The sequence below is a fragment of the Antechinus flavipes genome, chromosome 3, assembly GCF_016432865.1.
Source record: "Antechinus flavipes isolate AdamAnt ecotype Samford, QLD, Australia chromosome 3, AdamAnt_v2, whole genome shotgun sequence".
Taxonomy (NCBI): domain Eukaryota; kingdom Metazoa; phylum Chordata; class Mammalia; order Dasyuromorphia; family Dasyuridae; genus Antechinus; species Antechinus flavipes.
This window is the reverse complement of record NC_067400.1, coordinates 41134544-41155687: the sequence shown is the minus strand read 5'-3', so window position 1 is coordinate 41155687 and position 21144 is coordinate 41134544. Positions and strand designations below refer to the sequence as shown.

The 21144-nt window shown below is 44.5% G+C and overlaps 2 protein-coding genes and 5 non-coding genes across 9 annotated transcripts; 6 read left to right on the top strand and 1 right to left on the bottom strand.

Moving 5' to 3' along the window:
• The first annotated feature begins 5705 nt into the window (after window positions 1-5705).
• EIF4A2 (eukaryotic translation initiation factor 4A2) lies at window positions 5706-12008 on the top strand. 3 transcript variants are annotated; one of them, XR_007951621.1, is made up of 11 exons: window positions 5706-5821; window positions 6466-6644; window positions 6853-6992; window positions 7551-7719; window positions 7910-8019; window positions 8391-8534; window positions 8894-9031; window positions 9383-9472; window positions 9741-9820; window positions 10367-10478; window positions 11216-11312. XR_007951621.1 is itself a non-coding variant. In XM_051983262.1 (10 exons), the coding sequence occupies exons 1-10, from the start codon at window positions 5793-5795 to the stop codon at window positions 11358-11360; spliced, it is 1224 nt and encodes a 407-aa protein (XP_051839222.1). In that variant the 5' UTR covers window positions 5706-5792; the 3' UTR covers window positions 11361-12008. The 3 variants fall into 3 exon arrangements, 2 of the variants coding, with proteins under 2 accessions (XP_051839222.1, XP_051839223.1); XM_051983262.1 differs by lacking the exon at window positions 10367-10478 and having other exon boundaries at window positions 11216-12008; XM_051983263.1 differs by lacking the exon at window positions 11216-11312 and having other exon boundaries at window positions 10367-10483.
• LOC127558548 (small nucleolar RNA SNORD2) lies at window positions 6706-6777 on the top strand. Its single transcript, XR_007952923.1, has one exon. It is a non-coding gene; the product is annotated as a small nucleolar RNA SNORD2 (small nucleolar RNA).
• LOC127558488 (small nucleolar RNA SNORA63) lies at window positions 8178-8307 on the top strand. Its single transcript, XR_007952868.1, has one exon. It is a non-coding gene; the product is annotated as a small nucleolar RNA SNORA63 (small nucleolar RNA).
• On the top strand, window positions 8584-8767 carry LOC127558546 (small nucleolar RNA SNORA81). Its single transcript, XR_007952921.1, has one exon. It is a non-coding gene; the product is annotated as a small nucleolar RNA SNORA81 (small nucleolar RNA).
• LOC127558487 (small nucleolar RNA SNORA63) lies at window positions 9106-9240 on the top strand. Its single transcript, XR_007952867.1, has one exon. It is a non-coding gene; the product is annotated as a small nucleolar RNA SNORA63 (small nucleolar RNA).
• On the top strand, window positions 9519-9653 carry LOC127558506 (small nucleolar RNA SNORA4). The gene has a single exon (XR_007952885.1). It is a non-coding gene; the product is annotated as a small nucleolar RNA SNORA4 (small nucleolar RNA).
• A 168-nt stretch (window positions 12009-12176) lies between the features above and the next one.
• On the bottom strand, window positions 12177-20148 carry RFC4 (replication factor C subunit 4). The gene is made up of 10 exons (XM_051983264.1): window positions 19420-20148; window positions 19148-19226; window positions 18525-18604; window positions 16429-16548; window positions 14374-14517; window positions 14085-14205; window positions 13680-13805; window positions 12594-12674; window positions 12403-12519; window positions 12177-12316 (listed from the first exon to the last, which is right to left on the bottom strand). The coding sequence occupies exons 1-10, from the start codon at window positions 19551-19553 to the stop codon at window positions 12218-12220; spliced, it is 1101 nt and encodes a 366-aa protein (XP_051839224.1). The 5' UTR covers window positions 19554-20148; the 3' UTR covers window positions 12177-12217.
• Window positions 20149-21144: the final 996 nt, after the last annotated feature.

Below are 21144 nucleotides of genomic sequence, written 5' to 3'. Positions count from 1 at the left end.
ATTAATGCAGCTAGGTGAGAAATGAGGAGACTCATTATTGTCATTTTCTTTGACCAAATTTTCTATTTTCCCTAAAATTTGTTCTTTTGACCCGCAAGTTCTTTTGAATTGTGTTAGTCTCCTACTATTAAATTCTTCAAGGACTCAGTAATTGAATATAACTTGTATTGAATTATAATTAGCAAATAGTCAATTCTTATCATTCATGCTATCATTCATGTTTTTATAAAGTCACTGTGAACAAAGAATTAGCAAATACTGATACTGAATCATTGTTTCTAGAAAAAATACAGGGTTAAGTTCCTGTAAGCCTCAAGTCACAAAATTTTCATCAATTGATCAATACATAACTTTGTTTTATGTATGTTTCTCTCTAATATACTTTGTTTAATATTCTTTTATAATTTTTTTTATTTACAACTAAATACAAAACAAGAAAAAATTTAAAAAGGAAAATAAATAAAACAAAACAAAATACTGTCATATGCCCAGCAGAACGTCAGGGAGGATTCAAAATATGTAACAATAAATTTCCATTTCAAAAAAGCATAAATAATAGAAGAGGTTATACTCATGACTGTCCATCTTTACTTTCTTATAAATTATTCTTTTGTTCTCTGCTGTGCACTTTTTATTTTATTCTTTCCTCCCACTTTTCATCTTCCCCCAAACCAAGCAGGCTACAATTAAGCGTAGATAGATAGATGGATAGATATGGATATATACACACACATATATTCATTCATATATATATATATATATATATATACATACACATACATACACACACACTTACATACACACATTTAAACATGTGCATTTACACATATATAGACATGCATCTAAAACATTATTAATATGGTTGACATGTAATCTTCAATTTTAACTTTGAAATCAATGACCTCAATGATTATTAGCCCTACTAATACATTCTACTCCTGATGCTTGTTATAGTGTATATTTATCTCTAATTTGTTTACTTTAATTCTAATTCTTACCTAGCTTTGCTATTACTTAATCTCCCTCCATCTATCTTCTCTTCCCATGCTTTTCCTCCTTTTAATATATATTTTTACAAATAATTGATTGCATGTGAATTTCCTCTTCCTTTCTCTAGAAGTACTCATTTTACTGATTCATTAACATTGAGCTAACAGCATGGTAACTCAGGCCTGAATAAAGTTTAAGCTTATCCAACACATATTTTTCCCTATAAAGCACATCAAAGCTTTCTTAAATTTCGGAATACTAGACAGCACTTTAGCACTATACCTGGGGCCATTTTAAATAGTTAAAAAAAAAAAAAGCACAAAAATAAGGAAAAACATGTCACTAAATAGACCATTAAAAGGCCACTTATTTCCAGTAATAAGAGCAGAAAGAATGCAGAATGTTATCTTATTTCACCTCATCTGACCATGTGCATGTTGGATAAGTCAAATTTTTTTTGCCACTATGCTCATGTCCATGAATGACTGAGAATATTTCCTGACCATTGACTTTGGGGTTAAATAACATTTAAGGAATGCACAGATTTGTAAGTACAAACTCTGTAAATAATTAGGATTGTAATATGTTTATTATTTCTATTTTTATACATTTGTCAAGAGGTCTTTATGCTCTAGTAAGGGTAAATTTTTGTAAAAGTTCCATACTCAACTGAGAATATGTAAATGTCATATTTCCAATTCAAAATTCCATTCATTTAGCATCTCTAATTTTTATAAAGTTCTATTCAGAACCTTAACTTCTTTTTTAATTTTTCCCCCTGAGGCAACCGGGGTTAAGTGACTTGCCCAAGGTCATACAGGTAGAAAGTGTTAAGTGACCAAATCTGAACTCCAGTCCTCCTGAATTCAGGGCTGGCATTCTATCCACGTTATTTATCTTTTAGTTATATTTGTCTAGATCTGAAAATGGTACATTAAGATCCCTCACCATTATAGTTTTACTATTTATTTTTCCCTCCACGTACCCAAAGTTTTTTTTTTTCTTCCAACCAGGACTTGTGGAGTTGCTGTACTCTTTGAGGTTTACCCTCTGGTCATTACTCAAATTAGGGTATATTTTCAAATCATTTGGAGTTTTTCTTGGGTTGCTCATCTCTCAGCAGCCTGATCACTTAATTTGGGGTTGGGGAGCTGTACTGAATGTTGTGGGCCCTTGCCTTACCTGGTCCTGACTGGTGGTCAAAGTTAGCCCTCTCTTGTAAGGGACTCTGGGGCTGTTTCAGTGTTGGACTCTGCCACAGGGCTTCTGGACCTTTCCCTGCATTTAGCTCTGTCTGGGGTCCCTCTTGCTCTGCTTCTGGGCTACCTGGGAGAAAGGGGGGTTTGGGCTTCAGGAATATCTTGGGTTGGTGTCTCTCTCTCTCTCTCTCTCTCTCTTGCTTTTTTTCTGTAGTGAGCTCATACCCTAAGGCAAAGCTTATTCTTGACTAGAGCTCCTAGGGGTTGTTCCCTTGAGCTGGGCTCTTTTCTATCAGCTTTGGAGATCCCAGATGGTACATGCTTTGCTTCAACCACCTGGGCAATCTTGGACAATGACAGTTGGCATTCAATTAGTTTTTAAGGTTTGCATTTTTCGTATTATTTCCTTTGCTCATTTGGTAAGTCATTTCTCCTCTCTGCATATGGATTCCTTTATTCACAAAGTGAGATGAAGTCTAGTGTCCCTTCCAGTTATGGGTCTATGATACCAAGTTATTGTCTCCGTCAAAAATACAGCACCCACACTATAAACAAGAGAGAATCACACTACAAGTTAAGCTATTAGGAGGACAGAATTCCTTGTTTTTCTCTATTTCTATTTTTCTATTCTTTTTGATTTAGGTTTCTGGGACAATGGAATGAATTGGGGGTGGGGAGGGGCTGGGAGGAGTGAGGTAGACCATGTTACCCCACAATTTCATAGATGTGTGGTCCCACGCCAACACACACAACTGTTTTGAAACTTATAGCCTTAGACAGGCATAATGACCTGGTGGATAGAGAGCTAGCCTCAGGGCCAAGAAAGTCTGACTCATAAGTACCGGCATCTAGGCTAGAGGATTCTGCAATTCACTTGTGAACTCCTATATCCAGGCAATTCTCAACCTGGAGGTTACAGAATTAACAAAACCTTGAATCAACACCAATATCTTTCATAACCTATGGGGCTTCTAGGTTTTCAGAAACCTCTGTGAAAGTTAATTTTGTACTTGTCAACTTTGTGAAAAGCTTCAATAATTCAACTCAGTCCCCAAAAGGTTAAAAAAAATTTAAATAAAAAAAACAAAAACAAAACCCCAAACCCTCCAAAAAACAGAAGCCCAGAAGTCACAGCAGCCTTTGCTGATAGGACCAAAGGGAGGTTGTGTCCCGAACGGTTGTTGGAAAGCCCAGTGCTGAGATGACCTCCCCTCTGCAGCTCTTTTAGGCCCGAGCCGCCCTGTCCCAGCAGGTTAGCTACTAGCTTTGGTCAAGGCACCTGAGAGTCTGGAAAGGCCTGAAGGAGGAGCCGGGCCAGAGAGACGTCTCCGAGTCTTTACAAGAAGCTTTCCTGGGCTGGCCCAGCCCGAGCTCCTTTCCTCTCCCTGGCAGTTCTCCTGGCCCATAGGTGCTTGGATCGGAAAGTGAGGGAGTGTTCATCGAGCCCAAATCCCCAATTTGACAGAGAAACTGATGCCAGGAAAGTCTAAGTCCCTCCCCAAATATCCCACCGGCAGTGTTGGAGCCGATTCTGCATTTATACACTGTCTAGTAATTATTTAGCTCCAAAGTTTCTCCAAGCATCACACGGCTGGGGCTAGAAGGCATCTCCAGCGTCACCTGGTCCTTATTTAAATGAGAGAACTGAGACTTCCTATAATTGACTCTCGGAGGTCCCACAGATAGAGAATTATTGGCTGGGATAGAACTCAAGCTCAGGGGGCTGGAAGTGCTCCATCCATTTCCCTTCCACTGCACCAGGCTGCCTCCAGGGAAAGAAAGGCCTCCACCAGTCTAGCCCAGGCCTGCCTTCTTGGGGGTCACTCAACAAACACTTCCCGGACCCCATGGGCCTGCCTGACACTGAAAGTAAGCGTCTCCTGGAGCCTCATCTTGAGCCTGCTCTCCATGAGGTCCTTCCCCTAAGAATCCCTCCCATGAATCTGTGGCAGAATCTAGAATGTAAGCAGCCAGGCTGCTTTTTTATGTCTCTCTTGGACATAATAAATATTTGCTGAATTGAACTTCAAGTCTTTTACCTCCCTTCTGCTCCTTAAAGTTCAAACTTGCGCCGATTTGGGATGAGATTTGGGACAAGTATAAAAAGTGGATGTAAGTCTCCTGGAACAGGCTGGAACCTAGAATTCTGTGTGTGTTCAAGAAGTGCCTGACCCCTAACAGATCTAACCTTAAAGAAGACATGTGAGGTGGGAGGGAAGGAGGGTGAAGTGTGTAATCGTTTTTTTTAAGGAAGAAGAAAAAGCGCGGCTGCTCTCGGCACTACAGAAACAGAAAAAGGCGGCGGCAGAGGGATCAGCCTCCCAGGCCCGTGTCCATACCTCCAGGGCGTGGTTAGGCTGAGCCTATATAGAGATGGTGTGGGGGCAGTGACTTTGGGGCGGCATTGGTAGGTTGCTGACAGGAGCCCGTCTGGGCAGGTGGCCCCGTAACTGAGGCCCAAACACCCAAAACAACAAAGTATTCCATCTCCACTGGCTGACACGCATCCCCTCCCCCCGCCGCGCAGATGTCCCTAAAGCACGCGTGGCTAAAGGGACGATGGCAGGACAAGAAGTAACTTAAGAGCCCCTCGGGTCCCGGCCCCCGCTTCCTTCTCTGAATTCCGCGCCTCCCCAGATCGCTCTGCCCCGTCTGCAGACTCTGGGCATCCCGTCCCATATTGCGGGAATATGCAGGCAGGAGGACCCCGCCAGGTGGGGACAGTGCCTGCACAAGGGGGCGAGGAACCTGCGGTTGGGCTCCCTAGTGAAGACCGGGGTCCCCGACCACGGGCGCTTTTAATTGAGTTTAAAAGGCTGGGGAAAGGGAGTGAGGAGAAGGAAGGACTGCTAGATTCTCCCAGGGGTACTTCTCGGAAAAAGAGGAGAGGGTTCTGATCTCCCCGCTTCCGTACGGCAGGACACCCCTCTCCCTCTCCTCCTTCCTTTCTTCCCCCTTTACTGCTTTCATTCCTCCTTCCTCTTCTCTTCTTTCTCCCTTCCCCTTTCTTACATCTTTGCTCCCCGCTCCCTTCCCCCCATTCCTCCTCCCTTTCCCCTTTCCTTCACCTCTCCTCCCCCTCCCCATTCCCTTGCCCCTCTTTCCTTCTGCTTCCCCTCCCCCCACTTTCCCTCCCCCTTTCCTTCCTCAGCTCAGCGCTCCTCCCTCCCCTTCCCCCATCCCTCTTCTCTTCCCCTCCCTCCACTCCCCCACCCCCAGCCCTGGGCTCTGCGGCAGGGACTGGGAGGAGAAACCCCGTAGGGGGAAGGGGGAGGGAGGCGGGAGGAGGGAACTTGGACAGGCTCGCCGCTCCAATTGCTGCAATATCCTTCCGCCATTGGCCAAAGAGTCCCTCCGCCCTTAGAAAACTCCCAGGTCTTCTCGCGCCCTCTAAACTGCTTAAAAGCATCGGTGTCCAACTTTTCTGTCACTTGATTCAGGGTTTTACCTCAGGAGGCGTCTCAGCGGCGGGATTCGTGGCCGCGGGCAAGTTAGTCGGTAAATATCCCTCCGCGAGAAACGCGTCCCGGCGGCGCGCATATAAAAGGCGGGTGGCGCGGCGCCGCTGTCTTTTCAGTCGGACTCTGAGCGTTGGTTCGGATCATGTCTGGTGGCTCCGCGGATTATAACAGGTACGCGCCTCTGGCGGCGGTGGGGCCCTGGGCCTTCTGGGTGGACTGGGCCGTGTCGCGGGAAGGCGGGAAGGCTCCGGGTTTCCGGGTGGCTTGAGGGGCGCTGCGCCGGCGCCGCTTCGAGAAGCTTCTACGGCGCAGCCGCGGGGCCCGGCCCGACTCGGCTGGGGCGGAGGCGGGGGGAGGGGGCGCTGCTCCTGGTCTGTCCCCGGGGCCCAGCCTCGGTAACGGCCGCGGGCGGCTCCCTTCCAGGCGGGGCGGCGCTGGAAAGGCCGCGGGCCCTTGTGTGCGTATGCGTGTGCTTGGGTGGGTACTCTCGGGCGGGGGAGGACGTGGCGGCGGTTCGGGCCTCCTCCCGACCCCCTCCCCCCAGGCCCGCGGCGGCTCGGCTCGAGGCCGTTGGCGGCCTTGCCGCCCGCCCCGTGGCTCCCTCCCTCCCTCCCCCGCCGCCGGTGTCAATCACGGGGCTGGCGCAGTGCGAGGGGCGGAGCCCGGCCGGCGCGCGCCGCTCTCTCGCGAGAGCCGCAGGGGGCGGGGGCCGGGGCCAGGAGCCTTGGGGACGCGGCCCGGGCCGTTGGGGCCGGGGCCACGTGCGGCCGGCCTGGGGGAGGGGACCTTACGGAGCCCGCACTTGTGGCCCACAGAGACCATGGCGGCCCAGAGGGAATGGACCCCGATGGTGTCATCGAGAGCAACTGGAACGAAATCGTGGACAACTTCGATGATATGAACCTTAAGGAGTCTCTGCTGCGGGGCATCTACGCGTACGGTTTCGAGAAGCCCTCGGCCATCCAGCAGAGAGCCATCATCCCCTGCATCAAGGGTAGGCTGGGCTGGGGCAGGACCCCCAGGGGAGCGGGCTGGAATGGGATCCCTCTGCCCGACTGTGAAGTGATGGCCTTACCATCTTTCGGGACTGACCTGGAATGGAGAGAAGCTTGCTTTGCTGATCACAGCCCGGGCCGGAGGCACGAGGAGGGGGTTTCGGGGCGCGCCCTCTCAGGCCCTAAACACGCGTCTCCTTTTTTTAGGGTATGATGTGATTGCTCAAGCTCAGTCAGGGACTGGCAAGACAGCCACGTTTGCTATTTCCATCCTGCAACAGTTGGAGATAGAGCTCAAGGAGACCCAAGCACTAGTGTTGGCCCCCACCAGAGAGCTGGCTCAACAGGTATCCCAGCACGGGCCGTTCAGAACTTCGAATTAATGTGCAGTGGGTGGGTTTGGGGTCCCCAGCCAGTGTAGAAATCCCACTGTTCTGAATGAAGTTTGATTTTTGTGGTTTTTTGATCCTTTGCGTGATTAGTTTCCTTGCCACACTGACCTTTAACACTTGATCTTAATAGTGCTAATGTTTTTGGTCTCGGAAGAAATGTTAATTGGAAACATATGTATGTGGTTTTCATTAGTCATTCACCTACTGAAGTGAGTTAGTTGCTTTATTGAGTAAAAAGTCACAATATGCTAGATAAATAGGAACATTTGTTCGGAAAGGTTGTTGCAGGGTTATAAGGTTTATTGAATGAACTATTACCTGCAAGCTGCATGGATTAGATAACCTTAAGATAACTGGATGTTTTATGCATTTGTCACATTACTTTTGGACAAGCATCTGACTGCATGTAAAACTGCAGACTTAGAACGTTAGTATTTGCTTTCTGAGTTTTAAGTACTAAATTGCTTGTTTGGAGACTGCAATATAGGTTTTTTTTTTTTCCCTTGAACTTAGATCCAGAAAGTAATTTTAGCTCTTGGAGACTATATGGGAGCAACATGTCATGCCTGCATCGGTGGCACCAATGTTCGAAATGAAATGCAAAAACTGCAGGCTGAGGCCCCACACATTGTTGTTGGAACTCCTGGCCGAGTGTTTGATATGCTAAACAGAAGATATCTTTGTAAGTTTTGCGATTCCTAATGGGTAGTGTCTTGGACTTTAATAGTTGAGTTGTTGGCCCAATATTTTGTACAAGGAATAGAAATGAAAACAGCTGTTTTTGTGGGGACCTACATTTGCATTTCTGTATTGGAAAGGATGGGCTTAAATTTCTTAGCCAACACCATTCAAATAGTGCTTTTTCTTAACAGCTCCAAAATGGATCAAGATGTTTGTTTTGGATGAAGCAGATGAAATGTTGAGTCGTGGATTTAAGGATCAAATCTATGAGATTTTCCAGAAATTAAGTACAAATATTCAGGTATAATGTATAATCTAGTTTGCTGTCTTGGGAGGGAGAAAAATCAACTCCAATGGATAATTTTTCTATCTCTCTAACCAAAATGAAAAACTATTCAAACTCTCACAATCCCCTCCACCCTAGGTGTAAATTATGTGGGTTTTATCTTAATATAAGAATTGCAGGTAAAAGTTACAATATGGCTGTGAAGTGCCTATATTGTCGTTCCCCCTGCTCAAAAAAAATTGTTTCATACTATCCCTGTCTTAACTGGTCTGTAGTTAGACAGGGACGCTTGGTCTCAAACATTTGGATCATCAGTGGAGTCTTTAAAGGTACTAAATTAAACAGCTTAATTTTTTTAAATGAAATACCTTTTTTTCCCCCTAAAGGTTGTGTTACTTTCTGCCACAATGCCAACTGATGTGTTAGAAGTGACCAAAAAGTTCATGAGAGATCCTATTCGAATTCTGGTGAAGAAGGAAGAATTGACCCTTGAGGGAATTAAACAATTCTACATTAATGTTGAAAGAGAGGTAACTTTTAATATTATTTCTGGTGGGAGGTTAATTTTGTTAAGGTTGTACCTTCTTGTTAAAAGCACTGTGCTAAAATTGCAGAAATTAGGGCAATGCCTTGGTTTTTGTAATAATGCTAGCACAGTATATACAAGAAGAAGAACAAATGCGCACTAGATTGAAAAAAGACTTGGGTGGACCTCTTTCTTAATGTCCAGTGTCCTGTGTCTTAAGATCTTAGTGCTATACACATGAACCACATAAGTTGGTAAGCTTCTGGCAACCTTAAATTTAACCTCCCTGTTATAAATATGTTTGTCTTACTAAGGATGTGTTATTGCTATAACTGCTTAACTTAGAAGCAATCTCTTTTTTAGGAATGGAAGCTGGATACTCTTTGTGACTTGTATGAGACACTGACCATTACACAGGCTGTTATTTTTCTGAACACAAGACGAAAGGTAGATTGGCTGACTGAAAAGATGCATGCCAGAGATTTCACAGTTTCTGCTCTGGTAAGTCATTAATGTTTTGCTTTAATAAGAGTGTCGATATCTAGTTTATTTTGTTACTTAAATCCACGTAATTAAGGCAGGAACTAGTTACAATATAGCTGCAAAAAAGTGCTATGTTGTCGTTCCCCCTGCTTAAATTAAAATGTTTTTTTACTATCCCTGTCTGTTAACATGTGCCATAGCAGCCAGGGACGCTTGATCTCAGACATTGTTAAATGGCTTAAAATCTTAACCTAAAAGATTTTGGCTAAAATTTTTAAGCTTCAATATTTTCAGTGATAAAGGTTAAATCAGTAGTAAATGTTAACGTGGAAAAGGTACTAAGATTTTAAAATTTTGTTTGCTTTGTAGCATGGTGACATGGACCAGAAGGAGCGAGATGTTATCATGAGGGAGTTCAGATCAGGGTCAAGCCGGGTTCTGATCACTACAGACTTGTTGGTAATTATATATAAAGTTTTACAAGGATGGGATACTGCGGGGAAACTTCCCAAAAGCTGCTTATTTGGGGAAGGTTTTTTAATTAGCCTTTTCTCAATTAAAAGCTATCTGGGAGAGAAAAGACCACACTCCACAGTGAACTACATTGTTGTAGTCCATTACTTACTTTGTGGCCAACAGTCCAAATGGGTGTGAAATAGATACACATCACCTAGGGTTGAACTAGCTTTTGAGACAATAGTTTAATTTCGTTACTACTTTTTTCTAGGCTCGTGGGATTGATGTGCAGCAAGTATCTTTGGTTATAAACTATGATCTACCCACCAATCGTGAAAACTATATTCACAGGTTAGTAGATGATATATGATTGGATTATATGTATCACTATTACTTCTATTTACTGGCATTCTGTAGCTTCCAAATAAATTCTTTCCTTCAGGCTAGATAGCCTCAAAATTTGAGGGAATGTATTTTAGGAAAAAACTGACTTGACACAATGCTATTTAAATGCAGTTTATTTGGGGGGGAAGAGCTCTTTTGGCATAGTTAAAACAGTGGGAAAACTTACCTTGAGTCTGAAATATGGCCCAAATTTTGAAGTTTCGTTAAGAGGAAAGGAAAAGACTCGCTGTTAATTGATAGCAGAAAAAGGGTGTTTAGGTCTTGTGGCATTTTATTTGAGCCTTAGTTCTTTTAAGACTCATTGGTGTTTCTCATGTTGCCTCCTGTGTCTTGTGCTTTCTTGGTGATTTTTCTCTAGTGGGATTCTCTTGGTGTGTTCTGGTAGTAACCGAGTTTTGTGTCCCTGGCATATAGTTATAGTGGCTTGATCCCTAAATAAATTAAATTGTGCTTTGTTACTTGATGTAAAAAAAGACTTTTTAAAAAATACAGGAGTCGATAGCAGCAGTTGATGACGTGAGATGGCACTCAGAAACGGCGTGACGTAATTTAGGACGTGGATTCATAAGCGAAACAGCACACTGTTTGAATAAAGAGCGAGTCGGTATTTATATATTTGTTTTTCTTTTGTCATGATTATTTGATATTTTTAAGTTCCCAACGTCCTAGCCAAAGCCATTTTGTGTATTAGCCTTTGTTACGTTAGGTGGTTTGTTATTGTCTGGTTTCTATGAAGGAAGGCAGATGTTGGGTTTAAACCACATTTGCAGTAACTTTTTAATGTGGTTTTGTGTGTGAAACTGAGCAAAAAGCAGTGATAAGTTTGGGTTTCCATACCAAAAAGTTGGAGAATAAGGAGTTAAGTTTTCCCACTGAAAAAGAATTGTAAGTCCTAGAAAAATAGTTAACCTTGAAGTTATTTACATTTACAGTCTACAGTTCCAGAGGTGCAGCGTCGAAATGGAGTAATATAACAATTCTTTTTATTTCATTCCTGGAGTTTGACATCTGTCCCAGGCTGACCTTCGATCTTTGCCCACTTTGGTATGGGCTTAATTCACTACCCCAAACCGAATACTGTCATCTGCTTAAAATCACAATGCTCAAGACCTGAGATCTCATTTTGCAGCCAGACAAAGCCTTGATCTGCTTACTTTTGGCACTAACTGCTAAGGAAGATTTTTTTTCCCCCCTCATCTAAAAACTTTGATCTAGCAGCTAGTGCTCCAAATAGAAGCACTCTATTACCTTGGCAAATAAACAGCAGCTGGTTAACAAGTGGATCATCTCCTTGTGGCCTAAGGAATATACTATAGTTATTACTGTCTTTCTTTTATGCAGAATTGGCAGAGGTGGTCGTTTTGGGAGGAAAGGTGTGGCTATAAACTTTGTTACTGAAGAAGACAAGAGGATTCTTCGTGACATTGAGACTTTCTACAATACTACAGTGGAGGAGATGCCAATGAATGTGGCTGATCTTATTTAATCCCTGGGATGAGATGGTTTTGAATGCAGTGCTCGCTGTTGCTGAATAGGCGATTCACAACGTGCATTGTGCTTCTTTCTTTGGGAATATTGAATCTTGTCTCAATGCTCATAACGGATCAGAAATACAGATTTTTGATAGTCGTGAGCTCTTGTGGGGAAAGAGCTACTGGCTTTCTCCTTTAGAGTTAGACTGTTGGGGTTGGGTGTAAAAGATATGGGGTCTGTAAAATCTTTCTTTATTAGAAATTTATTTCCTAGTTCTGTAGAAATGGTTGTATTAGATGTTCTCTATCATTTAATAATTTACTTGTGGACTAAAAGATATAAGTGCTGTATAAAATCAGCCAATTATGTTAAACTAGCATATCTGCCTTTATTGTGTTAGTCAGTAGACTGAATAGGAAAGGCTTTTCAAAATGGACTAATTTTTTTTTAAGGAAGCATTTGAATGCATTTTGTTTGGTATTGTATTTATTCAATAAAGTATTTAATTAGTGCTAAGTGTGAACTGGACCCTGTTGCTAAGCCCCAGCAAGCAATCATAAACTAGAATAGGGTTAAACCCAGTAAAATTGCCATATTGCACATGTCTTAATGAAGTTTGAATGTTCAATAAATTACTTGTATATTCACTTTGAATTCAAAATGATTGCTCTTGTTTAACTTATTGCCATTAATGTTAGGTGGGATGAGGAAGATAAGCATGGGTAGTGTATGTGGTTAGGCCTTTTAAAAGGAAAATAAATTTGTCCCTATGCCCACTAATAAACTAGGAGAGCAATCCATAAGGTGGTAAGTGGAAAGAAAGTAAAAATTTTACATCCAAACTTTTATTGCCATCAAAATGCAAAAAGTTCAATTAACATTTTGAGTTAATTGCTGCATCACTGTAGCACAGAGACTGATCAACTGCAAGTGTTCATCGGCACCATCTGCTAGGCACTTGTCCATTTCCTGAAAAGGAAAAATAACAGGTTACTGCCTTTTCAAAACTTAGGCCTAGCTAGCCATACCCAAATATGGTAATGAGGTTTGCTTACTGCAAGCTTCTCTGTAATGACTGACTTCTGCTTATCAGTGAGGTCCTCTTTTTCCACCACCACATCATGAAGTTGGTTAATAAGCTGGGTTGCTGCATGCCCCTCATCAATTAGATCCTAAGTAGAGACTTAAGGTCAGCTACCCCAAAATTCTCAGTATTAATTATTGCATAATACATTTAAAAAGTTACCTTAACAATGGCTTCCAGTTTTTCAAAGGAGCCACTCTGACAGGCTGAGAAAATGCCATTAATCGTTTCTGTAGGTACCACCTAGAAAGGAAAATGCAAACAGATATATTCTGGGAACAAGTTCCTAAGCTCTTTGTACTATAATTGTAACAAACACAAATGTTATAGTTAAATTTCTATCCCTAGGATAGAAATTAGTTTCAATACCTTCAATATAAAGAATTCCTGGCATACCTGTCATGAGGAACATGGTCCCTATCCTCTATTTGTTTCCTGACAATTGTTCCCAAGCCAGAAAAAAGTGGCATGGCAATGGTACAATTAAAAGGGTAAAAAATGTATACCAAGAGTTTGGGTTTTTATTTCAGATACTTTCACTGCTTGTGTGTACATACATCCAAGCCTGCAACAAGACTTTGTAACTTGTGAACTGACCACTAAAGGCTGACTAGAATTTACTATATATGACTTGTCAGCTGCTATAATTTTATAACAAAGCTAGATGGATATCTAGTGATTTCCAGGAAGAATGTTTTTTGTCCTATGTCCAGGAGAACTGATCCCATCCCCACCCCCGCTGAGAAAAGCCCAGGATAACTCTGAAACAGGATTCTAAATGTGGCTGGGCTGAAGGTACAGCAATAATCTCTCCCTTTTGCCTTGGCATGGGCCCAGGGTCAGAAATCTTCACCGGATTTATTTCCCCAGGGAAGGCCGAAGAGACAGCTCAATCAAGTGGGAGCTCTGGGCTTGGAGTGAGGACAGGCAAGTTCTATGTGCAGTAAACTACAAAGACTGGATAAATGTTGGCTTTAATTAGTTTAATTAGTTAATGCTGAGGATGCCAAGTGGGTGTAGGGGAGATGGGTTTAATGAGATGGCTTTCTCATATTTGGGATTTATAGACTTCAGGGATTCCTTATTCAGCTTGATCCCTTAGGGCAAACAAGTTTCCCCTCCTGAGCTGGGGGTGTTCCAGAGGCATTTAGGGTTTAGGGTTCAGTTTGAAGAATAATTTCTTCCCCAGTTACACCTACAAAGGACAAAACTGCAGGAAAAGCCCCAAGAACAGAGAGAACATCCTACCCCAGCAATTTCTGTGATCACCTTCTCTGTGACTTCTTGCCCACCTGTCAGTCGAGTAGCACTTTGAAGAAACGTGATGGCTTTTCGTAGGTCTCCTTCTGACACTTTCACAAGGTAAGATATTCCCTAAAAAAGGAAAAAAACGATGTTCTCATGAACAAGTCACCTCTATACAGGAAGAGACACCACCTTAAAACTTGTCTAGGATCTGGAATTTTCTTATTTTCTTGGTACCTCATCATCCAAATACTTGCATGGTTTTATACATGCTCCATAATTTTCAAAATTTAAAATACTATGACACCTATGACATTGCTAGGGCTCCTCCATGTTCAATTAGCAGACTTGACTGTCTTAGATGGGCTACCAACAGCAAATCAGGCACAAATCAGTCACCCTACCCACCTCATTACTGATTTTCACGTTTTCCTTCTCAGAAATGTCTAGTAATCTCTGATACTGAATTTTATCTGACAAAGGCTTGAAGCGGAATTTGGAGCATCGAGAGGTTAAGGGTTCAATTATCCTGTAAGAGAAAAGGGATCAAGTTGAAAAAGTAACTGTTGGCAGGGATTTCTCAGTACTTGGGTTTATCAAGAACAATTTAAAAGCATGTGGGCACCCTGAGCACTTACAAAAGTTGTTTGTTTTGTTTGTTCCTTCACCTGGCTATCAAGAAAGGGAGCATACATACCGACTAACATAATTGCAGATAAGGCAGAATCGAGTCGTTTTGGACTCTTTCTCCATTGTACGCCTTAAAGCTGCTTGAGCTGCAGAGGTCATAGAGTCAGCTTCATCCAGAATTACAATCTTAAAAGGAGGACATGGCTTCCCACTATATCAAAGAGAGGCAGCAGTAACTTAAGAGATGCTTCTCACAACATAGTAACTTCAAATCCTAAGCACTGTGCTGAAAGCATTACTTCCAAGGAAACAAAATTGATTTCAGGAAGATAAATAAACACAGTGGCAAAATTCAACAACATTTTAAAAAACCTATTCTGCTATGAAATAAAAGATATTTCCTTATACCAAAAAATTAAAATCTTGATGTATTAAAACCTATGATTCAAGGGCAAAAGACTGGGCTTTTCTAATTTAATTCATGCCTCATTTCTCACATATAAGAGAACCAACCCAAATTTATAAGAAAAGTCACTCCTCAGTTGATAATGGTTAAAGGATATGAACAAGCCGTTTTCATTTTTTTTTTTTAAACTTTTTATTGACAGAACCCATGCCAGGGTAATTTTTTACAGCATTATCCCTTGCACTCACTTCTGTTCCGATTTTTCCCCTCCTCTCTATCCCCTCCCCCAGATGGCAAGCAGTCCTTTACATGTTAAGTAGGTTACAATATATCCTAGATACAATATATGTGTGCAGAACCAAACAGTTCTCTTGTTGCACAGGGAGAATTGGATTCAGAGGGTATAAATAACCCGAGAAGAAAAACAGAAATGCAAGCAGTTTATATTCATTTCCCAGTGTTCTTTCTGTGTAGCTGCTTCTGTCCATCCTTGATCAATTGAAACTGAATTAGCTCTCTTTATCGAAGAGATCCACTTCCATCAGAATACATCCTCAAACAGTATCACTGTTGAGGTATATAATGATCCTCCTGGTTCTACTCATTTCACTTAGCATCAGTTCATGTAAGTCTCTCCAGTCCTCATCCTGCTGGTCACTTCTTACAGAACAATAATATTCCATAACATTCATATACCACAATTTACTCAACTATTCTTCAATTGATGGGCATCCATTCATTTTCCAGCTTCTAGCCACTACAAACAGGGCTGCCACAAACATTTTGGCACATGGAGGTCCCTTTTGAACAGGCAGTTTTCAGACAAAATTATCTGTAGTTACATGAAAAACTATTCTAAGTCATTATTGATTAAAAAAATGTAAATTATAATGATGCTAAGGTACTATACCTCACCAATTGTCAGATTAGCTAATAAGACAAAAAAGGAAAATGTTAACTATGGAAGGGATGTAGGAAAACCAGGACACTAGAAGAATTGTGAACTGATCCAACCATTCTAGAGAACAATTTGCCCAAAAGGTTATAAAACCACATTCCCTTTGTTTCAGTAATAACACTACTAAGTCTATATCCCAAACAGATTTTTTTTTTAAGACTGGGGGGAGGGGGAAAAGAGACAAAATTATATTCCCTCTTTTTTTTTAGTGACTAAGAATTGGAAATTGGGGGAATGCTCATCAACAGGAGAATGGCTAAACAAGTTGTAGAGTATGATTGTGATGGAACATTATTATGTAAATGACGAGCGGATTTTCAGAAAAAACTAGATTTGCATGAACTGATACAAAGTGAATTGAGCAGAGCCAAGAGAACATTGTACATAGTTAATAATATTGTAAGATGACTGGAATGACATTAACTATTTCGGGCAATGTAATGATCCAAGACTCAAGATGAAAATGCTATATATGCCTTCGAAGAACTCACACTATATATATTTTCATCTTATATATGAGATGAGAGAGAGAGAATTCCTATATACATGTATGTTTTACCTGAACTACTATCCTCCCTCACCAATATAGATCTCTGAAAAAAATAAAAATCTATGAAGGAAAAAGATACGGAATGACCACCTAAAAGTAAAATGTAAGTTTATAAACTGTCAAGAAAAATGGGATTCAAAATTAGAAAACACTCAAAAGGGTATTTTAGGCATCATGACCTAAGAGAAGGAAAAACTTAGCTACTTACTCTGAGCGAGATCCTGACACAGTTAGTTGAGCAAACGTCTTTACTTTCTCCCGAATAACCTGTATTCCACGTTCATCTGATGCATTTAATTCTAGAACTCTTTGTCGGAAAAGCTCAGGTCTATAATAAGAAGAAAATTAGGGATCATGTGCCATTATTCCGCTCAATTTCTTTATATTTTCGTGTTTTATGGCACTTTAATAAAACTATACCTAGCAAATGACATTTTAGGGGGTAGGCAATCGGGAAGTGACTTGCCCAGCATTATACAGCTGTTGGTCTTCTGTGGTCATTCCTTAACTTCTCAGCACATCCCTCCCTACAGCTTACTCTCAAACTTCTCCCTACTTCCATTCAAGAGACCACTCACTTGAGCTCTACCTCCTGCCCTATTACAAAAGCTCCCGTCTCTTAAACAGGTGTCTCTTCTTGCCCAAGCCAGTCTTCTCTCTCTCAGACAATGACTACTTTACATCTTGTTTCCCTCCTACCTATTTGACCGGTCCTTCTCAATTTCCTCTGCTGGATCAATGATCACATCTTGCCTCCTTGGCAGAGGTGCTCCCTTTCTATTATGGATCTTATTTTCTTTTTAAAAGGTACAAGGTACCCTCTCTTTACATCTCATCAATTCACACCTGCAAGAATTAGCCCATGGTCGATGATCACCTAATCCACAAATCCAGGGCTACCCTCTGATTTGAACCCTCTGTAGCTGGGCATCTTAGTAGGCTGAGAGGGCAGTGTGAGCCAATGGTCTGAAATGGGAGATCCAAAAGCTAGTGAGATTTGGGTACTGGGAAGAGAAATCAAGAAGCTGCCATGTGCACTGATCAAACTACTCTGGCAGACCATGTCCAGTTAGAGGCATCATGGTATATGAGACATACAATAGCAAAAGGCTTTTGAGTCTATTGTATGAGAATTGGCTGAAGAAACCGGGGTTATTTTGCCTGGAAAAAACACACAATCATCTTTATTTACTGAAAAACTATCATTCAGTAGAGGGCTTAATTTGTTGTTTGACATCATTAGGAGCAATGGATGGATGCTGAGATAGCAGGAAAAATAAACAACACAACTTCCTAATAATAGCTTTTCAAAAGTAGATGGGCTATCAGGTAGAGAGTAGGTGGGTTTCTCACTAAGATTTCAAGCAGGTGTGGTGTACTAGAAGTCAGGGGCTCAGGGTGCCTTCTAATTCTGAAATCTTACAAGTCTGTGATCCTGAACTGTCTGCCACTACCATCTCAAATGCACGTCTAGAGCAGAACTCATTATCTCTGCCCCCAAACGCACGCGCTTATCCTCCCAACTCTCCTTACTTGTGTTGTGGACGCTGCCCTCAGTTACTCCAGACTACAACTTTGGGTTTTTTGAGACAATCCCAGTTAAGTGACTTCCCAGTATCACACAGCTAGTTAAGTACTCAGCTCTCTTATCCATTGTCCCACTAGCTTGCACCCAATACCATAATTTCTACTCATATGACCCACTAGTGGTTCTGCTCAATTCTACGTGCCCAACATAGGCCATAACTCCCTTCTCTGCTCCCACACAGCCACTAACTCCCTAGTTCAGGGGGCTCCCTGGGACTTCTGCACTAGCTACCTCTCACAGGCCACTCCATTCTCCTCTCCCTTTGAGGATTTGCTGCCTATAGAGTAAAACAAGCTCCTGAAATTCTCCACATTCTGCCTCCCACTCTTCCAGCTTTATTTCATCCTCCTTGGAGGATTCAATTTTATCCAAACAAGACCAGTGGATCCCTGAATTTCCTATTTCATCACTCCCTCCCTTCCCTCCATGCACTGGTACAAGCTGCCTGTCATGCTGGGCAGGCTCTCCCTCTTCTCCACTTTTCAAAACCATCTTGGAGCCTCTTGCTCCACGACAACTTCCGTCTCCACTTTTCCTCCTCCCATCCCACTCCCCCAACAAAGGTAAGCTCCATGAGGGCAGTCTCTTCTAGTCTGTATCCCTAGTGTATGACTCAAGGTTTTGCACACAACAGGCACCTAATAAGTGTTTCCTGAATCTCCCAATCCCTGTGATCTACCAAGAGCTGCAAATGGAGACAAAGGGCCCAGGCTCACCCATAGAGTTCCCTGGCAGCCGCCAGAATGGTGGATGTCTTTCCAGTTCCAGGTGGTCCATAGAACAAAAGGTTGGGGAGCTGTGGAAACACAAGTCTGTCCTTTGAGGCTGGGCTCAGAAGGGGCATCTGGAGATAGTCCTGAGGCAGCCGGCTGGGTCAGCCTTGCTCAGCGCCCCAGTGGCACTGCGATGACTCCAAGGACCCCTTTTGTTCTCGGGTCCCTTTGTGGTGGGGGGCAGTGATAAGTACAGTGGACCTCATCCAAACTCAGCATTAATGCAGCCTGCCTCTCTGCCTGGACCTCCCAGCCGAAGAAGTAGTTCTCGGAAGGGACTCCCTCCCAGATGCCTTGGACTCCGCCCAAGCATCCCCTCCTCCGGCCCCCCCCACCAGACATCCCAGCGGACACCCCCACCCGCCTCTCCAACCATAGTGCGGCTTCTCCCAGGGCCGGGACGTCCCCAGCAGGAGGAGGGGTTCTCGGGGAAGGACTCAGTCCCAGGCGCCTCGGATCCCCATCCCAAACACCCAGTAGTGCTCTAGCCTGGCCAGTTGGGGGGCGGATCCGAGGTCTAGGCTCAGAGGAGGCCCCGAGTCCCTGGACAGATGAGTCCAACTCACATCGGCTCCTTCCAAGGACTTCTTCAACACTGCCACCACCTCCTCCTGAAAGGCCACCTCGTCCACGCATTTGGGTCGGCTGAAACAGAAGGGCACGGCCACGGTGGTCCGCGGTCCTTGGCGGACAGCATCCCAAAAAAGGCTCTCCGAAGCCCCTCAGTCCCTCTCACCCACCCCAACAACCTCCCCAACCTGACTTAGGGCAGAGTCGGGGGCGGGGCGGGGCGGGGCTTTTGGCCAGGCTTGCATCGGGGTGGGGGGCGCGCTCTTACTATTTCTCCACCCACGGGACGGGTTTGGCCCTGCGGCTCTCGGCGCTGCTGCCCGCAGGGGCTGCGGGTCCTCGGTCCTTGGTGGGCGGCGGCTTGGTGCTGATGGAGGCCGGCCCTTTGAGGAAGGCCTGCATGGTCGAAAGCGAGAGGCGAGAATCGGACTTAAGGGGACCCCGGGACCACTTGGGGCCAGAGCGTCACACACAGAACCTCAGACGCAGAGCCGGAGGCTCGAGGAGCCGAGTCACGCACACACGACGAGGAGGTGGCCGCTGTCCTCTGGCCCTGCCTGGAGAAGCGCCACGTTGTGCCCGATCCCGTTCCCCACAGGCTCCACTGACTCCCCCAGGTGCCGCAGCTCTCGGTTCCCGCCACTCAATAGCCTGCCGGGAGTCACGTACGTAACTTCCGGCGGAGGAAGTGAGCCCAAGCCGAGAGGCCGTTAGTTTGCCAGACCTGCATCCGGCGTGGAGGCAGGGTTCCCCTCAGTGCGACTGCTCTCTGTGGGATCCCTCTTAGATCCGCAGGGCATCGGCCGTCTCTGGAGGGCAGGGACACACCGCGGTTTTGCCTTTCTTATATACTCCGACAAAGGCCGTGGCACACAATAAAGATTCCTCCCGAGTGCTCGGTGCCAGCCTGAAGCCCTCCTCAAAGATGGCTTCGGGGAAGGCCACGCAGTACCGGCACGCATGCGCTAATTTCTCTCGCTCTCCCGCCCCGCATGCGCAAGATGCTCTGCGTGTCTCGCCGGCTCCGGGTCTGAGCCGGGCGCTGCTGGCTCTGCAACTCGACTCCGGAAAGGAACCGACAGCTGAGACACTTTTGTGTAAAACAGAACGGTCTGCTTAAGGGGCATCACGTGCCTTGCTCCCCAAAGTCCCAAGCGGGCAACATTTCCAGCCTAAACTTGCTTCGCGCCCCGCCTCACCGCATCATCTCCTGATTGGCCTAAGGCGGACCCCTGAGACCAATCGGAAGAAGGCACGCGAGCCCCTCCTCCCTCCCGCCCCTATCTACCGGGAGATTACTTCCACTTGCAGGCTGTCCAGTCCCGTCCTTCGGAAGTCCCTTTTTCGTCCTCACTTTTCCTCCACATCACTCACTCATTCCTCCCGAGCTGCCTCCTCGAGCCATCCGGGCGGTCACTTGTGGCCGCCTCGGGCCCTTTCCAGGCCGGAGGGAACTCGGCTTTCCCGAAGTCTCACACTGCCTGCCTGGTAGATTCTCCTTTAGATAATGAGAACGCCCTAAGAGAGATTTTAGTTTACATGGAAACGATCGCGGTCTTCCTAGAAGGCTGACCGAGGTTGGTGACTCCCGCGACATGGCAGGCCGGGCCTGCTGACGGGAGACTGGGATGGGTGGGGTGGCAGGAGCCGAGGAACGGAAGGCGGGGGTCTCTGCTCCACTCTGACTTGTTTCTTTGGTTTATGGCACCACAATCCTGCTGTGGCAGAAATCGAGGAGTTAGTGGTAAAAGGAGCTAGGCGTCCAGTGACGGGACAGCTTCATCTCCATGCCGAGCCACAGCATCCAGCAACCTGAGCTCCTGTGTTCCGACAGGGGATGCCGCTGCCCTGTTGGCAGAATTGGAGATCTCCTGTTTTCAAGTTGGAGGTGAAGTCTGACCGTGGCAAGAACTGCAGTCAGGGCAGTGAAGTGTAGGCAGGCTGCAAGCGCCCTTTGCAAGCTCCGGGGGATGCCAAGGTCATAGCTGGGGGT

Bases quoted from the DNA above. Each gene is read 5' to 3' on its own strand.
- EIF4A2 (XM_051983262.1), top strand. From the start codon at position 5,793: ATGTCTGGTGGCTCCGCGGATTATAACAG. The intron at 6,993-7,550 runs GTATCCCAGCAC...CCTTGAACTTAG, and splicing joins CCAGAGAGCTGGCTCAACAG to ATCCAGAAAGTAATTTTAGC. The intron at 9,032-9,382 runs GTAAGTCATTAA...TTTGCTTTGTAG, and splicing joins ATTTCACAGTTTCTGCTCTG to CATGGTGACATGGACCAGAA.
- RFC4 (XM_051983264.1), bottom strand. From the start codon at position 19,553: ATGCAGGCCTTCCTCAAAGGGCCGGCCTCCATCAGCACCAAGCCGCCG. The intron at 18,605-19,147 runs GTGAGTTGGACT...GTGTTTCCACAG, and splicing joins AGTCCTTGGAAGGAGCCGAT to CTCCCCAACCTTTTGTTCTA. The intron at 14,206-14,373 runs GTATGTATGCTC...TTTCTCTTACAG, and splicing joins ATCTGCAATTATGTTAGTCG to GATAATTGAACCCTTAACCT.